This window comes from Chiloscyllium plagiosum, unplaced genomic scaffold, assembly GCF_037043375.1.
Source record: "Chiloscyllium plagiosum isolate Xiang-an unplaced genomic scaffold, Cpla_swu_hap1 HiC_scaffold_4, whole genome shotgun sequence".
Lineage (NCBI taxonomy): Eukaryota > Metazoa > Chordata > Chondrichthyes > Orectolobiformes > Hemiscylliidae > Chiloscyllium > Chiloscyllium plagiosum.
In genome coordinates, this window is record NW_028270142.1 from 49,918,263 (window position 1) to 49,939,277 (window position 21,015).

Below are 21,015 nucleotides of genomic sequence, written 5' to 3' on the forward strand. Positions count from 1 at the left end.
CTCACACCCACATTTCATCACTTAGAGACACGACCATCTTGCGACCTTGACTGCTCCATCACCCAAACAGGAATCACCATGGTCACTAACACACTTGCTGCCTCTTGTGGATTAAATGGCAGACAAGTGGAAGTAGCAGGAGCCAGCTGGTTGGGCTGGAGAAGCACACTTTTATAATCAAAACCCTACTGGGGAGATGGCACTGAGTTATTGGAGGGATTGTTGCAGTGGTCATGCCGAAAATATTGAGGATGTTGCCATCTTTATTCCTAATGTTCTTCTTCCTCACATCCCATGCACCTCCTACTTTCCCCTTATTTTTGGGCACCTGAATGGGAAAAGGGACAAGAAATCCATCCTTCCCAGGCAGTTGAGGACCAGCAGGAAGAAAGTGACATTGAAGCTCTTCCATAAATTGATTCCACATTCACAGCCAAGTCTGACGCTGCTTATGTTGTAGAGCAACGGTTCCCAACCTTCTGAGTAATACAGCACACTTCAATATAAGACAAACAGTTTCATGGCACACTCCCTTTTCTCAGCTGAATTGATCACACGTTTACTTGCATTGACTATGGTTATGTTTGTACTTGAGACGTTTGCAATATAGTACATACAACAAGCTAAGGAAGCATTAATGTTTCAAATCCATTGAAATAAGACACCATCTTTGATTGCAAGCAGTTGGATGTGAGTTCAGCTGTGGATTCCGTAGAGGACTGTGATGGGTAATTTTGAAAGAAGACGGATGGGCATAAGCAACAAAATGTTTGGTGACAGGGCCAGGGAGCTTGGAGGAATCTGTCACCTTCTTGCTTTAAATTTATATCCCCTGTTTATTGATGCCTCTGCTGATGTTTCTATCTGTCCTATCTTTGCCCGTTAAAATCTCCTGTACCTCTATCAGGACCCCTTGCAACCTTTATTGCAATAGAGGGGGTCGTCAGTTTACGAACTTCCACCTTGTAATCTCGTACTTAATGAATGCCATTCCATAAATGCTTTTAATTTTTAAAGACCTGACATATATGCAATTGTACAGAGCTTTTGATTGTGCTCGGAGTTATGAACGGATTCCAGAATGGAACTCATTTGCAATTCGGGGACTGCCTCTAGTTTGTAAATGGCTGATGCAGCTGAACTAGTGTTGGACCTCGTCGTCACTGGTGGCCTTTTGAGAACGCTGCCTGCTAATGTAGGAAATGTTCATCATATTACTGAATATTTGCTTATGTAGGGGAGCTGGAATATTTTGGCTGTCGGTGTGGCTTGATATTTATGCATCATTCAGGGACAGGCCATGGTTCTTTTGTGCAGAATTAGACATCAAGAGTGTTTTGCAAACCTTCTGCTGAGTGGGAACAGAATTGCCACCATTCACAGACTATAGATGATGTGTATTTGTGGTGGTCAGCGGAAGACACTAAGGTCAATACTCACTGCTCTATGGACCACAAATAGTGGGGAAGGGTTAGGGTGCCACTACAATACAATTACACTTTAAGCAATGTCGGCTTGCTTGAAATAACCCAAGCAAGTAATTAAGCTGGGCCACTCTTGCTGATGCACAAAGCCAGTGGATGCACTTCATGTAGGAATCATGGTAGAGTTGATAGCATCGAGATGTTACACTGCTGTGTTACTTGGGCAAGATGCTGACATAGTGGTAATGTCACCTGTGCCAGTAATCGCAATCCTAGGCTCATGCCCTTGGGGGCAGAGGTTCAAATCCCACCACAGCGGCTGATGGAATTCGCAATCTATCAATAAATCTGGAATATAAAGCAAGACTGAGTAATGGCAACCATAAAGCTATTGTTGATTGTAGTTAAAATCCATCTCGTTCACTCGTGTCTTGGAAAGATATCTGTCACCTCTACTTGCCAGACCTGGCCCACGTGATATCATAATGTGAATCTGAGTAAGTTTCTTGGATGTCAACATTTTTGGAGCACAATTTGGAAAGTCAAATCAAGATAAGGAGTTTCATGGTGAATGGTAGGGCATTAAGGAGTGTAGTGGAACATGGGGACCTTGGAGTTCAGGTGCACGGTTCTCTGAAAATGGAGTCGCAGGTAGACAGGGCAGTGAAGAAGACTTTTGGCACACTGGCCTTCATCAGTCAGAGTATAGAAGGTGGGAAGTTATGTTGCAGTTAAATAGGACATTGGTGAGGCTGCATTTGGAGGATTGTGTTCCGTTTTGGTCGCCTTGCTGTAGGATGTTATTAAACTGGAAAGAGTGCAGAAGAAATTTACAAGGATGTTGCCAAGACTCAATAGTCTGAGGTATAGGGAGTGGTCCGACAAACTAGGATTTTTCTTTAGAGCGTAGACAACTGAGGGGGGGACCTTAGAGAGGTGTATAAGATCGTGAGAGGTATGGATAGGGTGAATGCACTCAGTCCTTTTCCCAGGGTTGGAGGATAGAGGACTGGAGGGCATCAGTTTAAGGTTGGAGAGGAAAGAATTAAATAGAACCTGAGGGGCAACGTTTTTACACAGAGGGTGGTACACATATGGAAAGAGCTGCCAGCTGAAGTGGTTGAAATGAGTGCCTTAACAACATTTAAAAGGCATTTGGACAAAACACAGATAGGAAGGGATTATAAGGATATGGGCGAAGTGCAGGGAGATGGGTTTAGTGTAAATGGGCGTTTTGGTTGGCATGGACCAGTTTGGGCTGAAGGGTCTGTATCCGTGCTATAGGATGCTGTGACTCTAACCTGAATATTATTTATATTTGGAAGATTTTTATTTTACATTGATTTACAATTTGTCTTTACTCCAGAATTCTGTATCCATTCCTGGAAAGCAAGTTAAGTATTAAAAGTGAGATATACCAAGGTTCATAAAGCTATTCATGAGGATTATTTTGTTCATAGGGTGTTCAAAGTAGGGAGTTTAGTATTGCCTCAAGGTGGAGACAAGTACGTGGAGTTATATGGACCCTGATTGGAGAAGATTTGATGGAATCGATTATTCTTCCTTGATCTTAATCAGCATAGTGTTAAATTAACTGAAATTTACTTGTTGAGGAAAAATCTGACGTTTCCTCTGGTGGTGTTGGGTAATATTTTGTTGCTAAACTAAATATTAATAAAAGAATTTAGAAACAAATTGGCTACTCTACTTTGTGTCCATTGCCAGAGATTTAACTTTTAGCAGTAGCAGTCTTTTTGTTGCCTATCAACGTGCACATGTTCAAATTTCATTTGGTTTGAAGGTTTTCAAATTATGTAATTGTAATGTTTTCAATGAACAGTTGGTGGCAGTATCAGTCTGAAGATCACAGCATTGTTCTAGCAATTCCATTAAACAAGCTATCCCAGGAATGACCACCTTTATTTTATTTCTTCGAAGGTTTGAAATGCTGTGTTTATTTTTGCTTCTAAAACAGCAACATCACTGATGAGGGATCTTGCAAAATCTTGTACTTGGCTGTTGAATTTCTGTTGAAGTTTAGACATGGGACCTGGATAGGATTTAAAGGAAATGAAAATTACTTTGATTACTTTTGGAAAAGAATTTTAGATTCTCACTATCCTTTGTGTAAGGAAGTACTTTTTTAAAATCATCCTGATGGCTCTAGCTTTGATCCCCCCTTTATTTGCCCCCATCACACCTAGAGGAAATAGTTTTACTCATTTGAATACCTCAGTTATATCACTCCATAATCTTCCTCATCAAGAGAATACAAGCTATTTTTATGCAATCTGTCTTCATTGTTTATTTCCTTAGTCCCTGTATCATTGCTATACAGGCTGATTCACCACAATGTTCTTTGGGCATAAACACATTGCTATAGTTTCCCACTCAGTCTCACTAGGCGATGCAGTTAAGAAAATTCATGGGTTGCATAAAAATTGAAAAATGAGGAGGAGCGCTGTAAAATGCAGGGGGATTTTAGTGGGCTGGTTAGTTGGCAAATGGAATTTAATCTGGCAAAGAGAGAGGTGGTGCACTTGGGGAGGGCTAACAAGACAGGGAATTATAGTTTCAATGATAGGTCCCTGGACTAATGAGAATGAGAGGGACTTTGGTGTGCATATTCACAGATCCCTGAAGGTAGCTGGACAAGTAGACAGTATGCTTAAGAAAGCATATGGGATTCTTGCTTTTATTACTCAAACTGTAGAATCCAAGAGGAGGGAAGTTTTACTGGACCTGTATAAAATGTTGGTTCGACCACGACTTGGGTCAAAAAACTGGTGTCCGAAAGATGGAAAACTGTGTGCGTGGGAGAGGGAATTCCAGAGCTGGGAACTTGCCGACTCAATCCATGGCCACCCGTAAGCAATTGCACTCCAAGATATTGGAGAGGCCGCAGCTAGAGGAATGCGGAAACTCAAAAGGGTTGTAGAGTTCTAGGAAATTATGGGGATAGGGAGGGGCATTGCCCATGGAGGGAATCTGAAAACAAGAAGAAGAATTTTAAAATCAAGACTAAAGTAAGAGTGGAATATTACAGAGGCTGGAATTCTGAAATAAAAATTCAAATCCTGGTGGAACACAGCCACTCTGGCAGCAGGTAATAGAGAGACAAACAGTACAAACATTTTGAGTGAAATACAACTCTTCTTCAAACTCTTTCTTTCTCCATGGGTACAGCCAGATGCACTGAACTTTTCTAGCACTTCTTGGTTTTATTTAAAGTCAATATATTGCTTGAATGGAGGCAAAGCAGTGAGTACAGGACTTAATGCAAGTTAGCACATAATACTTTTTTTGCTTTTTATCACATGTATGCGGAGTAGAACACGTGATCAAATGGACTGTTCCTAGTGTTGAAGCGGTGAGGTTTTCTCAGGGAGGGGTAATGGTATTCAAACCTGTGTGCCTGCCCTGGGATCTGAAAGTGCAATGAGCACTCTTGTCTCCTGAGCTCCATTTGATGGAAGAGAATGAACATCTGGAAGTTGGGTTTGTGGCGAATTAACTGCTGTTGTTCCTTCTTTGCCAAGTTGGTTCAATTGTCTGCCAGCGCTCTCCGTCTAGACTCTCTGTTGTATGAAAACAACTGTGTCTGTGCCAGCCCTGATGTGATGCTGCTCCAGAAGGAGTCCATGCCTTTGGTTGGGGCTAAAGAATTTTGAAAGATTAAAGCTGTCATGTTCAGTGTACCATCTGAGCTAGTATGTTGATGTAAAGAGAAACAATGGGCTCCTGGGTTAGTGAGTGGACATCTGCCAGGTTCCTTAATTCTGATGTTGTGTAAATAAGGGCAGAAATATATCATTCGACCCCTTGACCCTGCTTTGCCGTTGAATAAGATATCAGTTGATCTGTTTTGTTTCATATTTCACATTCCCATCTTTCCACTGCCTAACAATAACCTACACATCTCATTCTTAAAAATGTTCAATGACGTAGCCTTGGCCAGCTTCTGAGGCAGAAAGTTCCAAAGTTGTAGAGTCTTCTGAGAGAGAAACAAAAACCTCCTTATCTCTGTCGTGGAAGGGAAATGCCCAAGTTTAAAGTAGTGCCCCTAGTTCTGGTCTGATCCAGAAATGTAAACAGTCTCTCTGTGTCCATCTTGTTATGATTTAGACGTGTTAAAGTCATTTATTTGAGAGTTTGAATATTGAACGAATGATAAATGGGTTTTGGTCTGTGTGTATGACTGGCTTCAATGATTAACTCGTCAATGGTTTTTAAGGTCAGAGGAGAAAGATGTTCAGGAAGTCTTGAGGGCAAATGTTTTACACAGGGTGGGTTCATGTGTGCAGTGAACGTCCTGAGAAAGTGGTGGATATGTGTATAATTACAACATTTAAAAGTCATTTGGTTAAGTATATGAAAAGGAAAGGTTAGTAGGGATATGGCGCAGGAGCAGATGGGTGGGACTAGTTTAGTTTGGGATTTTGTTCGGCATTGGCTGGTTGGACTGAAGAGTCTGTTTCTGTGCTGTATGACTCTGATATTACATAAGTATGAGAGAGGAAGTCCCTGGGTGATAATGGGGATTTGTTTATGTTAGTTTTACGAATCAACGAAATAAACATTGAAGAGCATTATTTACTTTCATTTAAACGAACCAGTTTAGCTTAGGTTAAAAACCCATAGATTGGATTTGTCGTCAGTTGGCGCAAGTTTGGATTTACAGGTAAAATACAGTTCTTCCTGAAGAAAGGTGATAATTCAGAACAGTTATGAAACAGGTATCTCAGTGTAAGGATTTATTTTGAAAGTTCCAGACTAGAAGTGCTTGGTTAGAACCTCAAAAGGGTTATTCAAAGCTGACAAAGTCTAATCTCAAATGCATGACTAACTAAGGAAGAGGCTACCAAATTCTCAAGACGGGAATTTAAAGTAACAGCTATGGTAAACTATAGATTGGATAGAGGAGTCAACTCTTTTTGCTCTTTCAGTGCTCTAAAGTGATGGTGTTGGGATAGATGGGATTGTAGCATTACTGTGTGTTTCAAAATCTTACAAATTATGTTGCGATGTGACTTGTCCAATATTATTATCAGCTGAGATCATAACAAGTCTAAGCTTGTATGGAATTTAAATTTGCTAGACATCAGAGGGGTCTGCGTCCATCTGCTGGTTCTGGCCATAAAATGGCCATGTTCTAGTGAAGCCATTTGAAGATGGCTTTATATGTTGCTAGGAGATTTGTAAATGGAAGCTGGATCACTGGATTATTTGACATCTTTTGAGTAAAGCTAAACTGAGAGAATTCAGTAAATTGAAAGTAGAGGTAAAAACAAAATCGCATAAGGATGAGAAGCTTCATCTGATTATCCAACATTTAGAATTGGAAGAAAGGAAACCTGAAATAGGGATTTAGTGAGATAAGAAAAAACTTGAGCCAGAAGAAAAAGCACAGGAAGGTGACAGGTGAGGGGATAGAATTAAAAAAAATTTGAACTCCAAACGTACAGTGAACTTAGTGAACATGAATTAACCCAAGAAAAGCTAGAATAAAGATGGAAAGAGGAGGGAAAGTCTTGGATGATCATCTTGATTCCAGTGAGGGTTTTGATTTACTTGAAAATCTATGTTTAGTGCCTAAGTTTGCAGAGGATGCAGTGGAGCAGTATTTTACCTCAATGGAGATGATTACTAGATAGATGAAGTGGCCACAATATGATTGGACCTTATGTTGCAGAGCTTTTTAACCAGTCTATCTATGATTTTATAAGGTAGAAGAACATTCTGCAGAGTACAAAGCTGTCAAAAAAGCCAATGCTTATGAGGTTATGAAATGTAACAAGTCAAATCATAGAATCTCTACATTGTGGAAGCAGGCCATTCAGCCTATCAAGTCCATACTGACTCTCCAAAGAGTATCCTACCCAGGCCCAACCCTTTGCTCTATCCCTGTAACCCTGCATTTCCCATTGATTTGTGGGCGGCACGGTGGCACAGTGGTTAGCACTGCTGCCTCACAGCGCCAGAGATCCAGGTTCAATTCCCACCTCAGACAACTGTCTGTGTGGAGTTTGCACATTCTCCCCGTGTCTGTGTGGGTTTCCTCCGGGTGCTCCGGTTTCCTCCCACAGTCCAAAAATGTGCAGGTCAGGTGAATTGGCCATGCTAAATTGCCCATAGTGTTAGGTGAAGGGGTAAATATAGGGGAATGGGTCTGGGTGGGTTGCACTTCACAGGTCGGTGTGGACTTGTTGGGCTGAAGGGCCTGTTTTCACACTCTAAGTAATCTAATCTAATCTAATGGTAACCCACCTAGCCTGCACATCCCTGGACACAATAAACAATTTACCATACCCAATCCACCTAACCTGCACATCTTTGGATTGTGAGAGAAAACCAGAGACCGGGAGGAAACATATGCAGGCAAAGGAAGGTTATGCAAACTCCTCATAGACAGTTGCCTGAGGCTGGAATCGAACCTGTGTTCCTGGTGCTGTGAGCCAGCAGTGCTAACCACTTAGCCGCCATGCCATCCTCAGAGAAGCAGGAATTCTGTCAGATATCTATGATGTCTGAGACAAACAGGTACAGGTGCAGAGGTGGTTATGTGGAAATCCACAAAGAAATTGGAGGAATTGAAAATCTGCAGCTGGAAGACATACTAGTTTTAGAGATAGACAGTAGGATGCCAAAGTAAGAAATGAGAAAGGCTGGAACTAAAAGGTAATATAAATAAATTAACATACTTCAAATGTAACAAGATAGAACATGCCAAAAATAATTGATGAAATTTAAAAGGGAGACTAATTACAAAGTCAGAAAGTCGAAGGACTCTACAGTATAGAGGGAATCAGGAAAGGGAATAGGTCCTAAAACTGTAGCAGTAGTACAAAAGAACATGTTTCTTTGGGATCTATTAAAAAAAATGGAGTAGCTGATGAAGGAGCAGTGCTCCGAAAGCTAGCACTTCCAAATAAACCTGTTAGACTATAACCTGGTGTTGTGTGATTTTTAACTTTGTCCACCCCAGTCCAACACTAGGATCTCCAAATCATTGCATATTGTGTTAGATTAACGTGTGACCTGGAATTTGAAAAGGTTATGGTGGGAATAATGCAACAAATTTCTACAGGAGAAATTTACTTTACTTTGCAAAACGATCTGGCAGATTCAAGAATATTGGCTTAGCTAAGGGCAGTGCATCAGACAGTGGAGGTAAAAGAAACTGAAATGTTACAGAAGGAACATTCTGGGTTGTTTTCTGTGTGTTCAGACCCCTAGAACTAAACAAGAAGAAAAGCAGCCTATCAAAAAGGGAGATGAATTGGAGATTGTGCTATTGGTTGCAATTTTTGAAGCTTTAACTAAAATGAATGAAAGTAAAGGGAATAAGACTGATATGTTTAACCTATCTTCTTTCATAGAAATGCAACAAACCAGATTCCGAATTGAAAGGGTTATATCAAACATCTAATCAGAAATTGAAAGCATTAAAGAGGAAATAGAGACTACCTCAATTACCAGCAAAAGGATAGTGGTTAGTCTCAACTGAGTATTGTAACAAACTTTTATGAGCAAAACTCAATATTCTAATGCTAGAGTCACACAAATATTAGGAAAACCCAGGCTAAAATATCAAAATATTTTTATGACCATGATTATGTAAAGATATTTTGGACATGCTATTGGTCAGGTAAAAGGGAAACTTTAACTTTAAATTGAAACTGCAAAAAACATAGAAAATATGTGTCGTAATATCATTTAGCCCTTTGAATCTGCTTAATGTGGTCATGGCTGATCACCTAGCTCAGTACCCTGTTCCCACTTCTGACTCTCTGGTCATGGGGGATGTGTTTCCTACATTTATCCTGTGTAGTCATAGAGTCATAGAAATGTACAGCACAGAAGCAGATCCTTTGGACCAAAACATTCACGCCGACCAGATATCCTAACCCAACCTAGTCCCATTTGCAAGCACTTGGCCCATATCCCTGTCAAACCCTTCTTATTCATATACCCATCCAGATACCTTTTAAATTTTGTAATTGTACCAACCTCCATCACTCCCTCTGGCAGTTTGTTCCATACACGCACTATCCTCTGTGAAAAAGCTTCCCACTAGGTCCCTTACAGATTTTTCCCCTCTCAACCTAAACCTATGCCTTCTTGTTCTGGACTCCTCCACCCCAGGGAAAAGACCTTGTCTATTTCCTGGTAGAATTTTATACATTGCTCTTAAAGGCATTTGGGAGGATCTTTATAGATTGTGCAGGACACCAACTTAAAACCAGAAATAGGAATCCTTATCTTTTGACATTGATGCATATTTCCACTAAGCTTTTCTGAGGCAGTGCCTTTAGGAAACATAGAAAATAGGTGCAGGAGTAAGCCCTTTGAAACATTACTCTCAAAGTGATAATTTAAACAGTAGTTCAATATTCATAAGATATGGATTATTCAAAGAAATACAGTCAGATCAAAATTCAAAATTAATGTTGCAGATGTTCAAAACAATTGATGACTAGTTTGGGAATACAGTATTTTACATCTCCTGTTTATTAACTATATTCTCAAGGTACATTGGAATGATGGAATCAAACTTTGAAAACTTGACAGCTGGGCTGACAACTGCCCCAGTTCTACCCGCGCTGACTTATGAGAAGCTGTTCAAACTGGGTGTTGATGCCAGCAGTATCGGTGTGGTGGCTGATTTACCACAACGTGATGTGATGGAGTTCAAACAGATTATCAGTTATTTTTCAAAGAAATTAATCACGTGCCACCAAAAATGTTCAATGATTGAGAAAGAGATAGCAAGTCTTGTAACTCTCCATCGTTTTGAAATATGCCACACAACAATGTGGAAAAAACTGCTGTTTATATAAATTATGGTCCTTCAATGTTTTTGCAACTTTTTCTGGTTTAAAAACTTGTGATTATTTCAGTGAAGCTTAATTTTTCAACTGTGAAATTGTGCATGTGCCTTGAAAAGGAAATGTTATAGCAGATGCTTTATCGAGAGCAGATATTAAGGACATTGGGTACAGCAGTGCAAATGGACTTAAAATGAGTTACACAGCAACTATATTTTAATGTTTACTGTCAATATGTTACTATTGTTAATGTAACATAGAAATAATATTAAGATAGCTTTTGAGTGTTGAAAAAACTCCAAGGAGACATTTTTGTTCTTTATTGGGAGGTGTAATGTAAGATGCAGGATTCATATAAATATTATTTACTTTAGAGTTTTAAATTTGAATCATTGACATGTGGGTTTTGGTTGGTTTGTTTTCAGTTTGAAGAATAAGGAGTTGATTTTTTTGCTGAGGGGAAAAAATCCAAGGTTTGGAAAGCTTTTGTTTTCCGTTCATAGAAGTCCCGGTTGAAGTTTGATATAAAACACAATCCCTCCTGAGAAAAGAAGATTCAGAACATTTGCTGAATAGGTTATCTTTGTGTGAAGATTTTAGTTTGAAAGTTCCAGGCTAAAACTATTTAGTTATCACCTGGAAGGTGTTATTCGAAGCTGACAGAGTCAGAGCTCTGTGCTAAATTAATCAAGGAAGAGGCTACCAAAATCTCAGAACTGGAAATTTAAAAAAACAGTTTGGTAATAGAAAAGTGAACTCTCTTTGGTGTTTGAGTCCACGAAGTGATGGTATTGGGATAGAAGGAATTATAATTCTAGTGTGTTCAAAATCTTTCAGATTGTATTGTATGTAAATAGCTTGGTGTATTCCATTTCATTTCTTTTTTGTTTGTAAAATAAACTTCAGTTTTATTATTAATGCCAAATCTGGATTATTGCATACTTGAGTTTCAGTGAAAGATCACCTCGCTACATTTAAATAAAGCACAATATATCAAGCCAGATTGCATTCTGGGATTTGACTTGTCCAATAATAACTTGATTCTGGATCAGTGGTGCTGGAAGAGCACAGCAATTCAGGCAGCATCCGAGGACAGGCAAAATCGACGTTCCGGGCAAAAGCCCTTCATCAGGAATAAAGGCAGAGAGCCTGAAGAGTGGAGAGATAAGCTAGAGGAGGGTGGGGGTGGGGAGAGAGTGGCATAGAGTACAATAGGTCAGTGGGGAAGGAGATGAAGGTGATAGGTCAGGGAGGAGAGGGTGGAGTGGATAGGTGGAAAAGGAGCTGGGCAGGTCGGACAAGTCCGACAGGTCAGGGGATCGAGTTGCTGGAGGTTAGAAGCTAGGATGAGGTGGGGGAAGGGGAAATGAGGAAACTGTTGAAATCCACATTGATGCCCTGGGGTTGAAGTGTTCCGAGGCGGAAGATGAGGCGTTCTTTCTCCAGGCGTCTGGTGGTGAGGGAGCGGCGGTGGAGGAGGCCCAGCACCTCCATATCCTCGGCAGAGTGGGAGGGGGAGTTGAAATGTTGAGCCACTGGGCGATTTGGTTGATTGGTGCGGGTGTCTCGGAGATGTTCCCTAAAGCGCTCTGCTAGGAGGCGCCCAGTCTCCCCAATGTAGAGGAGACCGCATCGGGAGCAATGGATACAATAGATGATATTAGTGGATGTGCAGGTAAAACTTTGATGGATGTGGAAAGCTCCTTTGGGGCCTTGGATAGAGGTGAGGGAGGAGGTGTGGGCGCAGGTTTTACAGTTCCTGCGGTGGCAGGGGAAAGTGCCAGGATGGGAGGGTGGGTCGTAGGGGGGCGTGGACCTGACCAGGTAGTCACGGAGGGAACGGTCTTTGCGGAAGGCGGAGAGGGGTGGGGAGGGAAATATATCCCTGGTGGTGGGGTCTGTTTGGAGGTGGCGGAAATGTTGGCGGATGATTTGGTTTATGCGAAGGTTGGTAGGGTGGAAGGTGAGCACCAGGGGCGTTCTGTCCTTGTTGCGGTTGGAGGGGTTGGGTCTGAGGGCGGAGGTGCAGGATGTGGATGAGATGCGTTGGAGGGCATCTTTAACCACGTGGGAAGGGAAATTGCGGTCTCTAAAGAAGGAGGCCATCTGGTGTGTTCTATGGTGGAACCGCTCCTCCTGGGAGCAGATACGGCGGAGGCAGAGGAATTGGGAATACGGGATGGCATTTTTGCAAGAGGTAGGGTGGGAAGAGGTGTAATCCAGGTAGCTGTGGGAGTCGGTGGGTTTGTAGAAAATGTCAGTGTCAAGTCGGTCGTCACTGATGGAGATGGAGAGGTCCAGGAAGGGGAGGGAGGTATCAGAGATGGTCCAGGTAAATTTAAGGTCAGGGTGGAATGTGTTGGTGAAGTTGATGAATTGCTCAACCTCCTCGCGGGAGCACGAGGTGGCGCCAATGCAGTCATCAATGTAGCGGAGGAAGAGGTGGGGAGTGGTGCCGGTGTAATTACGGAAGATCAACTGCTCTACGTAGCCAACAAAGAGACAGGCATAGCTGGGGCCCATACGTGTGGCCAACAAAGAGACAGGCATAGCTGGGGCCCATACGTGTGGCCAACAAAGAGACAGGCATAATAACTTGAGCTGGGGCCATAGAACTATTCAGGATCTTATGAATGGAAGTGTCTTCAGTCAAGACACTTCTCATTCTTTTAAGCTCCATGGAAGGAAGCCCCGCCTGTCAAAGGTATCCTCATAAGACAGCGTACTCATTCCAGGTAGCGTTCTAATAAGCCCACTCTGAACAACCTCCTTTTACTTAATTATCTAAATGCACACAGTCTTCAAGATGTGGTCTCAACAAGGCCCTGTATACCTGGAGCATAACGTCGTTACTTTTATGTTCAATTCCTTTTGTAATAAAGGATAGCATTTCCTTGGCTTTCCTGATGATATGCTGTGCCGGTATACTAACATTTTGAGACTCAAAAATCAGAATGCCTAAACCCTCTGCCCCTTGGATTTCTGCAGTCATTTATCTTTGAAGTAATACTTTTTGTGCTACTTACAAAAGTAAACAACTTCACATTTTCCCATATTGCACTCCCTTTACCATATTTTTACCTACTCAGTTTATCTACGGTTGTCTACAATTTCCTTATTTCACAAAATCCTAGGGATGTACTATACAGAAACAGACCCTTTGGTCTCCATGCCAACCAGATATCCTAAATTAATCTAGTCTCATTTGCCAGCATTTGCCCATTTCCTTCTAAACCCTTCCCATTCATGTACCCATCCAGATACCTTTTAAATGTTGTAATTGTACCAGCCTCCACCACTTCCTCCGACAGCTTATTCTATACATGCACCACCCTCTCTGAAAAAGTTGCCCCTTAGGACCCTTTTAAATCTTTCCCCTCTCACCTTAAATCTATGCCATCTAGTTTTGAACTCCCCTACCTTGGGGAAAAGACCTATCTATGCCCCTCATGATTTTATGAACCTCTCTAAGGTCAGTCCTCAGCCTCCAATTCGCCAGGGAAAATAGTCCAGACTATTTAGCCACTCCCTATAGTTCAATCTTCCTCACAGTATTCTTTCCTACCTGTCTTGGTGTCATTTGTGAAATTGGTTATCATGCCTTTGTCTCGCTTAAGTAATTGATATAAATTGTAAAAGGTTGAGGCCAGCACAGGCTCCTGTCGGACTCTACTTCTCACATTCTTCATATCTAACAAAGATCGATTCATACATATCTTTTCTGCCAACTAGGCAATTTTCTGTCCATGCTAATATGTTAACCCTGACACAATGAGCTGTTATTTCCTGTAGTATTTCCTTTGATGAGGCGGCTTATCAAATACCTTCTGGAAGTTCAATGCATGTTACTTCCTTAAAGAGATTTGATTAAGTTGGTTAAAACAATATCTCTTTTTCAAAACTATGTAGATATGTCCCGATTTACCTTGAGTTTTTCTAAGTACACAGTTGGATGCTGTAATAGAAATGCATTTGCTTGAATATATCGCAGTCACTTTTACCGAAGTCTGTTCAGTGTGTTTGTTGATCATAACTTGTGCTTGGAGACCAGAACATCTTGTATAAGTAGTTTCTCTCCCTTGCAAGTCTTTTTTAACTGCACCTAGACTTAGCTAATACCAGTGTGATATCAGTGAGGCAAGTTATAAATTTTGTCAAACAAACTCATCTTGTTTTAATGTGCAGTCATCTGTTTTCATGTTGTTTGGCAACGTGATCTAATCATTCTGCTCTGAAATATAGTTGTACTTTGAGACCATTGCCCATATGTTAATCATGTTGACAGTCATTTTGGTGGTTCAACAAATGTTCTGAAACTGTTTTCCATTCTAAATCGTGCCAGCTATGTTCATGTAGTTCTAACTTCCATGCTCTGGCAGCACAATGTGGCCAATATATCAGCCAAGTGGATGTGTGCTTTTGTTTTCCAGTTCAGTTCGGAATGATTAAGAGAAGTTTTGGGTGTGGGAAGAAATATTTTACCCAGTGTGATGCCATCTGCTGTGTTGTCTAATAGCAGATACATCATGAACATGAAAATTACATTTGGTAATGCAACAGAGAATGGGCCATTGGATTCAACCAATTGATGTAGGCAGTTAATGCAGCACTTAAACTGCTCCTTGTCTTTCCCCATCTGACTCTTAACAGTGTTAACCCTTATTCTCTTCCTCTTCATTCCCCATGAATGTATATGTGCTGTTCACCTTATTCATTCCACATGCATTTCATGTAGAGGCTAGAGAGGCTTGTGCCCAATAAGAGCGTAGAGGGTAATGCTGATAGAATTAGATGGGGAAGAGGCACACAAGGAGCGTAATCACTGGCAAGACTTGTCCTGTGACATATTTTAAGCAATGCTATCTGAAAAATGTTGGAAGTTTGGAACTCTCTTCCACAATGAAACTTAATGCACAATTAAAAACTTATTTTTGTCATGTCAAGTTATATGGAGCAAAAATAGGTATCTGCAGTTAGCTGGAGATTGGAAATAATCTGGTGTAAAAGCAGAATAGATTTTGTTGGGTGGCTAAATGATCTTTTTCTGTTCCTATTGTCAGTTCAGCAGTTGGGGTCGGTAAAGTTTACAAAAGCCTGATTCTTTTCTTTTATGCTCATGGTTGAGGATAGGGTAGTTTCTTCGATTAATTGTCCACAACTAACATTTTCAACTGGATTTAGATGGGCTGCTAAGATTTTCTCTGGCCTGTCTATAGCATGTTGCTTTATGCTGTTTTGGCAGCCACATATTACAGTTTCAAGCTTTTCCACATTCGCCTCTGATATTAGCACAGCCTTAATTCTAGTCACGTTGAGTGAAAATTAATTGGACTTTCTGATTGGACTGCAGAACGTCCTGGGCAATAACTTTAGCTATTATAGTTTTATATCAGTTGCATTGCTGATGGGCCATACTGTCATGAATGTCCAGTTAATGGATCTGAACATCGTGCATTACCAAGACAATGATGCTGCCATTCTACATGATGGGAGATGCCTCATGACAGGATGCAATATTGTCTTCGCTCTGTTGGTCATTTCTGCAATACTATTGCAAACAGATGTATCTACTTTTTACAGTGTTTGGGAAAGCCATGGATTACTGCAATTTAATTGTTCCCCTAAGCATTGTGCTGTTTGCAAAGAAAATTGGCTATATTATTCCTCCAATTTCTTTTGCAAAAGTACTCCTTATGGACTATGCAACAAAAAAACTCTGCTAATTCCTTTCTATAGAGTTATGTGGTACCCTGCAGTGTATAGCACTACCATCCTGCTCTCTGAGAGCAGGCACCCATTATAAAGTCCAACCATATCCATGTTGTGATCCTGCTCCAAGCTGAGAGAGTGTTGATATTTCATGAGCAATGTCAGAGCGTTGCCTGAGCTTTTTATCTTTGTAGTAATGTTTACCAGCAGGTGCTGGAATGATTCTACCACCTTTTCTGCTGAGTATTTCTAACGCTTGCAGTTTATATTTGACCTACAGCATCAGCAGTATTTTGCCTTTTTATTTTGTTTTTCATTTAGAAGTACTTAGTAGAAGCACATACCACATTTGTAACTGATGGTCTCAATATTGAATCATTGGGCTGCTTAATGTTTGTGATCTACATTTTAATTGGAATTTCAAATTATTAATCGCAAAGCCAAATAGTGGACGATTTACCTGTCACTTTCGTCCCACTTGCCACTCACCTTTATATATTTTGCTTTGTGTTAATAATGACTTCATGTTTCTTTATGATTATATACAGAACAGCCATTCAATGTTTGAAAAAGTTCAGAATTTTTGAAATTCTTTTTTGTGTCTTGTGTTATCAGAATCTTTATGCTATACCTATATTGTTACATGTCTTTTTTCAAAAGAGTGAACTCTGAATTTTCCCCCTCCTGGTATGTGAAGATTTATAATTTGATTGTTGGCTTCAGTCCCAACTATTTATGTGTATAACTTGCCAGCTCTATCGCAGGAATCCTTTCTTTCACATTGGAAGCAATCGGAATTTGCATTCATTTTCCCTTTTGTCCACCCCCAATTACTTGTGTGTTGGAGTTGAGCTTTCGGGATACTAATTTCTGGTGATTTTTAAAGCTAAATCCACACTGTATTCCTGCTGGCTGCTTGCATGTACAGGCAGCAGAAGAGGACTTTTGCATTGAAGTATGAAGTAAATGTAGAAGAATTAGTTGTCACTCGTGTGTGAAATAGCGGATCTTCGAATTGCCTGCTTATCTTGTCTTGCATCATGTTTTTGGCCTGGATCTATTTTGTGTATTTGTATTCCCTAAATTTTTACGTGCCATAGTGTTAATGTTACTGGTTTATAATCCATATATCCAGTGTTGCATTCACAATCATAACCCTTAGTCTAAGAGTCCCCTTGTCTCTCAACATAATTAAACACCCCTTCCACCCCTATTATACCGTCTTCCACCCTCTTCTGTCAGGCAGAATATATAAAAGTTTGTATACATGTACAAATAGATTCAAGAGTAGCTTCTTTTCCGCTGTTATTAGACTTGAATAGAACTCTTTAATGTTGATCCCTTTCTGCACTTCTCGGAAGCTATAGCATTATATCCTGTACTCTTCTGTTACCCTTACATACTTGTATAGTACAATCTGCCTGTAAAGTACGTAGGATAATACTTTTTACTGTACCTTGGTACACGTGACAGTAATAAATCAAATCAAACTGAGTTGGTCAAAACACAGGAGCCCTTGTGTACAGAGCAGCTGTCATCATCATAGTCCTGTACTGCAGTGAGATCTGAATTTTCTATCAGGAACACCGAGTGTGAGGGAAATTCCACCAGCAATGCTGCATTCTCTGGATTTGATAGAGGGACCCTAAAACCAACACTGTCTTTTTAGTCTGCAGAGTTGGCTTCAATCAGGAACCATTCCTCTAAAGCGACTGCTTTGGGTTCAACACTGTCCAGATAACCGAGAAAACTCCCCTTGGCCAGATCCTATTCTCTAAACTCTCAATTAGGCAGTGTCGCGAGGAGGACTAAAGAATCAGTTCAAACACACTCTCGTACTCATTCAGAAACACGCCACACTATCACTTAATGATGGAGGAGCTTGCTCACTCAGAATGCATGCAACTTGTCCATTAAGCTAACATCTTAATAGTGTGATGAGCAGTGACAAGAGTAGGAGGCAAATCGTATTTTTCACACTCCACAATTTCACGCGACAGCCTACTCCAAGTGCACAAGGTCCTGTGGATGGAGTATTAGCCTGTTCAGTCACATATTGAAACCTGTGCCTCTGAGTTGAGGTCATCCGCCAATGGAGTGATAGTGCTAAATGAAGGCTCCAAGAACCTGTATTCAATTACACTGGTAGCTGAGGAGTTTAAATTCAGTTAATTATTATAAATTGGAATCAAATTCTAATCTTATTAATAAGTGCATAAAACTACTGATACCGTTAAAAGCTGACTGGTTCACTGATGTCCTTCAAGGGAGGAAATCCCGCCATCCTTACCTAATCTGGCCTACATGTGACTTCTGATTCACAGCAATGTGGTTGACTCTAAACTGCCCTTGAAATGGCCCAGAAGAATGCTCAGTTCTCGGTACCGTACCACCAACTGTTCTGAGGTAATTATGGATAGGTAAAAATGCTGGCCTTGCTATTGACATCTCATCCCAAGAATGTATAGATTTATAAACTTAATTTCCTAGTTGGTGAGAGGCGAACACAAGGCTGCCACCGGATTTTAGATGTGGAAAGGGGAGAGACGGGCAGGATTCTGAGATGGGAACTGGAACAGTTGTTTAAAAAATTCCTTCACAGAATGTGGATGTCGCGGGCTGAGCCAGCATCTACTGCCTTTCCCTAATTGTCCTTAATAGGTGGTGGGGAGTCACCACCTTCAACTGCTGCATTTGCATGTTTTGTAGGTATAGCCATGGTATTGTTAACCTGGGTGCTCCACAATTCTGACCTTCAGATAGGGAAGCAACGGCGATATAGTTGGGATAATGCATGGCTTTGAGAATAACTTGCACCTAGTGTTCCCATGCATCTTTTGCCCTTATCGTTCTGGGTGCTAGAGGTTGCAGGTTTGGAATGTGCTGTTAATGGGGTGCTGGTGTAGTTGCTGCCGCGCATCTGTGCTGCCACTGAGTTTTGATAGCAGAGGAAGAGAATGTTTAGGTTGGTGAATATGGTGTCTTTAATGGTGTCAATCTTCTTGAGTGTTGTTGGATCTGTACTCATTCAGGCAAGTAGAGTATTCCTGACTGTGCCTCATAGATATGGATAGGCTCTGATGAGTTCAGCCTTGTTCACGCCATCTCCTTGGCATTAAATCTTTGTCATTAGAAAGCTTAAACCTCAATTGAGCAAACATAATGTTGTTTGAAATGTAGCATGAGAGAACTACTTTTTGGAATTGCGTTTGGCTCTTGATCCTAATCTTTGAGCCATATTTTATGGATGGCTGTTTAATAGTGTATGAAATTGGTTCGTCCCAATGAGTTTACTTCAAATAATGTTAGTTAAATTTAATGACCCATCTTGATTCCTTTTCTTTTTTTTAATGCTGAAGGATTTCTGGATCCGGAAAAGAAACTTTTCTCACATCGGATTTTATCAAGGGATGAATGTATTGATCCATATTCTAAAACTGGAAATCTACGGTGAGTACTATAGTGGGTACATGAATTTGATTTAAGGACAGTGTGAATGGTTATTAAATGGCAATGTCTGCATCAGCTGTATCCAGGCAAGCAGCCGTGTTTCCATGGTTGAAGTAAATTAGGAGGGCACCTAACTTTTAAATCACAGGCTGTTTGATGAGTTATTTTGTCTGCTTGTGAAATTAACAGTAGATCAAAAGAGATGTCTCATTTTGGTGCAAATTGTAAGTATGATTTCTTTCATCAACTATTAAATTGTGAAAAGTTGCATTTATTGAAAGATCCCTTGGTGACACTAATTTGTAATTGTGAGAGTGAAATAGTTGGTTATTATTTGCATTTGTCTACTTTTCAGTGTTGGAGTAGGTTTTCATGACTTTGAATCAAGTGATTTGCTGGAGCTCTTGAAGAGTTTGGAGATATTGAGGTATTTTTAAGTAGGTTAACTCAAGTTCCTTCTTCATTAAAGGATAGTCGTCCCACTAAACCTCATCCTTGAGGTAAAGGCAATTCTCCAGTCCTGTTAGGTTGTGAATTCCAGGATTTCGATCCAGTGAAATGGATGGAAAAACAATTATTTCCAAACCAAAATGGTGTGTGACTTGGAAACTTGTCCCTGAAGGAAGCCATTCAGCCTATGGTGCCTGTGCATGTTGAAAAAGAAAGAGATCAAGCCTAATCCCACTTCCCATCTCTTGGGCTATAGCATTTAAAGTACATCTCCAAGTATTTTTTAAAATTGAAACCGGTGTTCCTGGTTCAACTGCAGCATGTTTTAGACAGCCGCCACCCTCTGGCTGAACATCTCTCCTCACTTTCCAACCTACTCCTGTGACAATTCCTTCACATCTGGGTTGTCGACCTTTATCCATTCTGTCCAAACCCCTAACAATTTTACGTTTCACACTTCGATCTTTCCTTCACCTTCCCTGTTCCAACGAAAACAACCCGAGCTGATCTGAACTAAAACCAGAGAGTGCTAGGGAAACTCACAAGGTTGGCTGCAGCTGTGCAGAGAGAAATGGAGTTAATATTTGGAGTCCAGCGTGACTCTTCAGATTGGCCCATACCATCCCTCATGTGTTCACATCTTTTATTCCTGGCAACATGGTAAGTTCCTCTTTGGAGAGAGAATTTGGAGAGGATTGAAGTGCAGCTTTTTCTGTGTTACATCATCACTGCCCATGTATTAAATGATCCCAAAGGATTAGAAAAAAGGAATAAAAAATTTGTATTTATGTAATGACTTTCATAACCTCTGGGCATTCTTAAGGAAGGAATAGTTAGATTTATACCCCTAGGAAGGGTGTAGCCCATATGAGGATTCTATATCCTAATGACTCTCTGAGGGGGGGAAATATCATAGAAACCTATAGAATTTTAACCAGTGAGTCAAGGTAGATGCTAGAAGGATGTTCCTAATGGTGGAGGAGTCCAGAACCATAGGTCGCAGTCTAAGCATATATGGTAAACCATTTAGGACTGAGCTGAGGAAATATTTCTTTGCCCGGAGAGTGATGAGTATGCTACCACAGAAAGTAGTCGAGTTTGAAATATTGTATGATTTCAAATAGAAGTTGGATATAGCGCTTGGGGCTAAAAAT

General features: G+C 40.7%; 1 protein-coding gene across 4 annotated transcripts in view; it reads left to right on the top strand.

Annotated features, from left to right (window-relative positions):
* ctdp1 (CTD (carboxy-terminal domain, RNA polymerase II, polypeptide A) phosphatase, subunit 1) overlaps nt 1-21,015 on the top strand; it is a 313,359-nt gene that overhangs the window by 56,641 nt on the left and 235,703 nt on the right. For all 4 annotated transcript variants that reach the window (XR_015756956.1, XM_043688614.2, XM_043688613.2 and 1 more), the window contains exon 6: nt 19,321-19,411. Coding sequence is in view for 3 of the 4 variants with exons in the window: in XM_043688614.2 (XP_043544549.1) it covers nt 19,321-19,411 (91 nt within the window). In the remaining variant the exon portion in view is untranslated. The remainder of the gene's footprint in view (nt 1-19,320; nt 19,412-21,015) is intronic.